Source organism: Poecilia reticulata, linkage group LG16 (genome assembly GCF_000633615.1).
Source record: "Poecilia reticulata strain Guanapo linkage group LG16, Guppy_female_1.0+MT, whole genome shotgun sequence".
In the NCBI taxonomy this organism is placed as follows: domain Eukaryota; kingdom Metazoa; phylum Chordata; class Actinopteri; order Cyprinodontiformes; family Poeciliidae; genus Poecilia; species Poecilia reticulata.
The window spans coordinates 15,239,583-15,245,952 of NC_024346.1; the positions used below are offsets into that span (position 1 = coordinate 15,239,583).

Consider the following 6,370-nt stretch of genomic DNA (forward strand, 5'->3'; position numbering starts at 1 on the left):
CCGTTCAGTGATTTATAAACTAACAACAGTATTTTAAAGTCTATTCTTTGAGCTACAGGGAACCAGTGTAGGGACTTTAAAACTGGTGTTATGTGCTCCATCAGGCAGGGAGATTAAAATATTATAAACGTAGATGTGGTTTATCATATGAAGGACCAAACGCTTTTTTTATTTCTTATTTAATTCATAGCACGTCGATTATTTTGTTAAGATACTTATTCATTCATTAAGCAATTGACCGAATTCACAGAATTTTACCGAAAAGATAGTGTAAAAATAAAAAATAAAACACTACATTCCACTCCAGTTTAATACAAAGTGTTTATTTGTTACTCATGTTTTCTTTAAACGGTTATACAAAAGGACCAACTGAGAGAACTTTAATGTATAAAACTGTGAAGATAAATCTTTTTTGAAAAAAAACTTTGAAATTCAGTAAAATGACTGTTGACTTCTGATAAAGAAGAAAAGTACACATAATGGCTGGAATGTTTCCATTTTAGAAAGAAGAGGATGCGCTTTAGTTTGACGATCTTGTGAGGACCTCTGCTCCTATGACGAGTTTGCTGTTGGTTCACTCTTGCTCTGACTCATACTGTTGGCAATGTAGCCAATCAGAGAGAGATATTCCTGGAAGTTGACTTTTCCGTCGCTGTCGGCGTCCAGGCCCTGCTGCATCTCCTTGACAGCAGAAGAACTGTTTGTGTCCTGCCACGTGGGACACAAAGAAACAATCTGGGTTAAACGGGTTCAGCTGCGATGCGTAAAAGAGCAACCGATTGTACGTGGTCTCACCTCCATGACGCCACCGAGCTTGCTCTTGACCATTTTCTGGAAGGTTTTACTGTCGAGGCCCTCTTTCCCTTTGGCAGAACTAAGAAACGTTGTCACTATGGTCTTAATGGCTGACTCCATATCTCTAAAATTAGGAAAGACAAGGGCAGAGGAGGACAGCTGAGTGTGGGGAAGTGACAAAGGAAGATGCGGTCATATCTTAGACTCCCAGACTCTCAAACATTATGCCTTTAAGTGGAGATCTTGGGAATTTAATTAAAAGAGGTTATTTTTACAGTGTCTTTTTTTTTTGCATATTGCCACATTGTAATGATAAATGTGTATTTCACTGGATTTTATGAGACAAACCGACACCAAGAAGTGCAGAATAGTTAATTTCACATAGTTATTAAACATTTTTGCAAGTAAGAAACCCCTTTCTGTGTTGCCTCCAAATAAAATCCACTGCAACCTGTTGTACTCGGCAGCTGCATGAATAAATAGCTATAATACACATAAATACAGCTGTTCTTCCCTAAGGCCCAACCCAGATCCAGTTGAGAATCTGTCACTGGATGACTTAATAATTGATTTTTGCAAAGGCCTACTTTGAATGTGACTGACCTACTTTGAAATCTCATCCATCTCCTACATAGAAATGGGAAACTAGACGTGCAAAACTGGTAGACAAAAGATATGCAGCTGTAATTGCAGTGAACGACCAAAATGGACTCATGCAGACTGGATGAAAAAGGCATCCCACACACACTTTCATATTTTTATGTAAAAAAAAAAAAAAAAAAAAAGTATTTGAAATCCAAGCATTTTCTTTACACTTCAGAATATGCACAACCTTGTGTTGGTCTGTTGTGATATCACCAAAGAAATATGTGACAAGATTCAGAAAAGGTTTTGCTGTACTGATTGTGTTCGTCCTGTTAGAGCTGAAAATGTTTAATTTCTCACCTTCATTAAAGTAAGTTTTCATTTAAAAAACATCAGGTGAGAAGTGAAATAAAAAGAAAAATCAATAGACTCAAATAAGAAAAAAAAAGAGAATCAAATGACAGACATGCTGGCAGAACGGCAAGATGTCAAACAGCTGATTTCACTTTTTATTCTGTACAGTTACGCAACATTTCTTCATAACGTGTGCACATTCTTAAGCACTTATAACTAACAGAAAACGTTACAAGAATATAAAACAAAACAAGGTTGCATAACTGTGTCGCAGCTAAGCTTTGCTTTACATAAGAAAGATGGGAAACACAAATTATGTCAGCACAGAGAAGAAAACAATGAGTGGAGTGAAGTGGGAGTCCGTGAAGGTAAAGCTATGATCTCTGGCAGCAGATATTTGATCTTAAATATAAAAAACACTCGAGGCTCTGAAAGTTCAGATTACTCCTCCCTAATACCCGTCTGCTGCGGCAAGACGTGACTCACCCTGGTCATGTACGAACCATGAAACATCACTCAAGTGGTCAAGCAAACGACCTGAACACAAACACGGTGCATTGCTCTATTTGAAGGAATCTAAACCAATCCTTGGATACCAAGCTCTCCAGGAAGCTGCTGAGCTATAACAGATATGATTTTGACCCAAATTTTAACCGTTTTGAACACAAAAATGTCAATTCCATCATGTCACTGCGCTAAAAGAATGGGCGTCTCTAATTAAGGTAACTATGATGAAACCTCATCCATCTCCTACAAGATCAGGATCTTTATGTTGCACCGCTGTGGTTTTCTGGGACACCTGAGCAGAGCAAATTATTACCAACACCTGTGCGCCGTCCCGCCCCTCACCACAGTGACTAATAGCAGCTGGAAACAGTAGCTCCCGTTTCACAACACTGTGCACAAATGAAGGCAGTAATGAGAATATTTCTGAAAGACTGCTGACGGCAAATAAAAAGGTACGCTTGGACCTCTGTGAACTTTACCAGTGAAGTTAAAAACGATATCCTACAGAAGCAAGCAGGGGCACAAATCTGTCTCGTATTACAGATGGCGCGTCGCTGGTGTTAATTTATGAAGGTGACCCAAAACATCGTGTGGTTCACCCACAAGGTGCAAATAAACATAAAGAAACGTCAGTGAAACTAATGAGATGGAATTATAATTTTTTATTATTTTTTTTGCTGTTATCTGCAGATCAGCCTTTCAGGTCGTCAACAGGGAAATTGGTATCATCTTTTGAGGAGAAATGCATATGAACTTTTTCCGGATGTTGCATTACGACTCAAAAAGTGGATTTTTCTGTTAAGTATTTCAATCAAAGGTTGAAATATGTATAGGATAAACGTCTTGCAGAGAATTCCAGGCTGTTTGTTTTTCCAACATTGTCATGCAGGCCAAAATTTAATCTTATCCGTCTATAAAAACAACTCCTTTATTTAAAAAATATTACACACATAACTGCTGAAGCTCACACAACTTTTTGGTAAACCTCCACAATTTGATTAAAAACCCAAAAGTCTAAACATGATTATTTAAGTTGTGACTTGGCTTGTTTTTTTTTTAGATAATTTGTTGACATCTTAGCGTATTTCTGTTAAAAATAGGCTTGACTGTTAGGTTTAATGTTGATGTGGGGGTTTCCTTCACAAATACTGAGCAACAGAAGAAAAAAGAGCTGCTCACAGCTGCAATCAATTGGTGAAGTCGACTCGAGCAACTTTAGAAAACAACAACCAAACCGAAGCCATAAACTTCTGATGTCTTGCATGGAGGAGTATGGGATCTGACTGAAACGACAACATCATCATCAGTAATGATGATGATAAATACGATCTGTGGCCATGTCTTAGCCTTAGAACGGCTTGTTTGACAGTAATCATCATTACACACAAGGCTTCATTTCCTGTTGCTTACAAGCAGATTCCCAAATAGAAACTGCAAAAATGGCAATGTTGTAATACTGCATGTTGTTTAGCACGGCACCGAGTTTTTATATTGGATAGTTGATTAGAAAGACTTCCTGCCTTATGAAAGCACCTTAAGAATAACTTAATGCCAACTGCTCAGCTTCAAACGTGTTTTAATTACTGCATTCGTGAAGGACGACAATATTTCTGGTTAAAATTTCACTTAATGGCTTTTGCTTTTAACCCAACAAAGTCAAACTTGTTGGGTCTTAATGAGAGATATGTTGATTTTTTTTTTTTTAGTAAACACGACCCCTTTCATACATACAAGAGTAGCAATATGTTTGTCTCCGTCTATAAGTTTAGTGTCATTACTGAAACATTAACCTCCACCTGTCTTAATCTGTGACAGGTTTCCCTCCAGGGTTTTGTTTTATTGTTGTTTTTTTTGTAAATGCAAGCCAGTTCATTTCAGGACAGTTAACTCAGTTAAGGCTTTTTTTTTTTTTAAGTGGTAAACTATGAGCATTACTATACTTTTAGTCCTTGTAAAATAAGCCTCAAGCTAATTCTTGCACAACACCAGCCTGGAAAAATGCTGGAGACACTTGAGTCGAGTTGATCGGTATCAGCAGAGCGGAGTGAGGCTGCTCTGCAGGATTTCCAGTGTGTATCGGAAACTGCCCAGAGGCCGCGGCATGAGTGACGGTGACGGATTCCTGGGGCGACGGCGTTGGGAGTAACTGTAGAAGCTGCTAGATCCTCTATCTGACAACAGATGCCACACCTTAAAACTTACACTAAACCTACATTGATACACACATACACAAATAGACAATAACACACACACACACACACATGCATATCATTAGAAGGTCAGCTTGGACTTCTGCTGCATTAACCTAATTAGCAGGTGAGCGAGAGGCAGCAACCAAACCCTGGGTTTGGTTTCACCTCGACATACAACGCGCGCACAGCTAACCAACCAGCAAGTTAACATCTATCATCAGCATGCTGCTCATTGTTATTTAATAAGCTGCTATGAATGTCCCAACACCTTCCTTACATCCTTCACAAACCAAACAGCAAAGATGACTGCACACTGGAGTGTGCGTATCAGCATTGGTGCAAACGAAACCGTCCCGGCACACTGCCACCCGTCAGCGTCGCTTTTCAGCACGACGGGGAAAAAAAATTGAACAGCAAGACGTTCTGAGTCGAGGCGGCAGGATGACAGAAAGAAAAAAAAAAAAAGAAAGAAAGAGAGGAAACTCTGGGAAGTGACCTGCAATGGTCAGGGTTTGTTCTAAACGCATAAGGGGATATTTCGGAGGTTCCCCTCGGCGCATGTTCGCTCCGATTCAGAGTGTGAAGATCAGAATGACTCATGTGGAATGAATGCTTGTGTGAAGCTGGGCTCTTTGTTTTATTTGTCCCAATGATTCTGTTTAGGGGGAGTTTGACTCATTTGTGTTTTCTTAGTGGACATTTGCAGCACATGTTAGTTCAGAGATTCACAGTCTATGTTGGTCCTCATGTGAATTCAGACTGCAAATATACACGTTTTCCTACACTCAATTTATTTGAGAGAGATAGAATTGAAGAACAGACAAAAATATACATCCTCTAATTTTAATATCTGCATCAATATAGCCTTTGGTAGTTGCTGTAATTGATTTCTCAAAGACTTTTGCTCCCTACCAAACAATCCTGAAGGAGCATTTTTGGCACTGAGTTTGTGTTCAATGTACAAGGGCAATGATCTGAAGCACACCAGCAAGTCCACCTCTGAATGGCTCTAATAAACAAAATAAACATTTAGGAGTAACCAAAGTTCAGACCTAATTTAAAGGCAGATGTTGGACCTTAAGGAGACTAGAAAACCCTCCAAAATGGCTGAATTGGTACAAATCTGCAATAAGCAGTGGGCCAAAACGCCTTCACAGTGATGTGACCGAATCGTTGCTAGCTTCGCTTAACACCTAACAACAGATTTGCCACGGTAAAATGAAGTAATTAGGTGTGGCGGGAAATTATATTTTCACACAAGGACATGTTTGCATCAAACAATTCACAGTATTGACTCTTGCTATATATAAGTCACATTAACGGTTTGCAATTTTACAAAAATATATTGCTAAATTTTGAATTAACTCCAAATTTTCCTGACTCCTTCACTTCTTCTCCTTAATGACGACGTCTACTTGTTGTGAGCATGTTGGCCAAATATACATGTGACTGGGATTTGATATATTGTGCAACTCCAATTCACATCAATTGTGCCGACTTGCGTTTCCAAAGCTCTATTATATTATAATGAGTAGATGACTCCTTACATTTGTACTTAGAACGTGTGAAATAAGATGCAAGGCAATAAAATTCTCACAAGTAAGGTGTTATTCTGAAAAGGCTCAGGTTACATTCATGTAAGCAGTCTGAGCTGATTTATTGTTTCTTGATTGATGTATTACAGTGTCACATTAGACGCTCATCAACAGACACTGGCATGAAGGTGCAGCAGGTGATGACTTAATGTGTACATAAGAGCTGCCATGTTCAAACCGGTTCAATGATTCATGTAGGTCCATCTTGTGCGTCTTATTATTTAGCAGCCACACTTAATGGGCTAAGCTAAGCTGAATGAAATGTTTTTATTTTATTTTATTTTTTTCGGATATCTCTGAAGATCTTCAACAGAACACCCACAGAACCTCCGCAACATTTCT

At 38.8% G+C, this 6,370-nt stretch overlaps 1 protein-coding gene across 1 annotated transcript in view; it reads right to left on the reverse strand.

Annotated features, from left to right (window-relative positions):
- Positions 1-302: 302 nt before the first annotated feature.
- The window catches only part of LOC103478159 (protein S100-A16), a 6,835-nt gene continuing 767 nt past the window's right edge, over positions 303-6,370 (reverse strand). Inside the window, exons 2-3 of the mRNA XM_008431708.2 lie at positions 796-919; positions 303-708 (exon numbers count right to left, since the gene is read on the reverse strand). Of these exons, the coding sequence (XP_008429930.1) occupies positions 553-708; positions 796-915 (276 nt within the window). The 5' untranslated portion in view covers positions 916-919 and the 3' untranslated portion in view covers positions 303-552. The remainder of the gene's footprint in view (positions 709-795; positions 920-6,370) is intronic.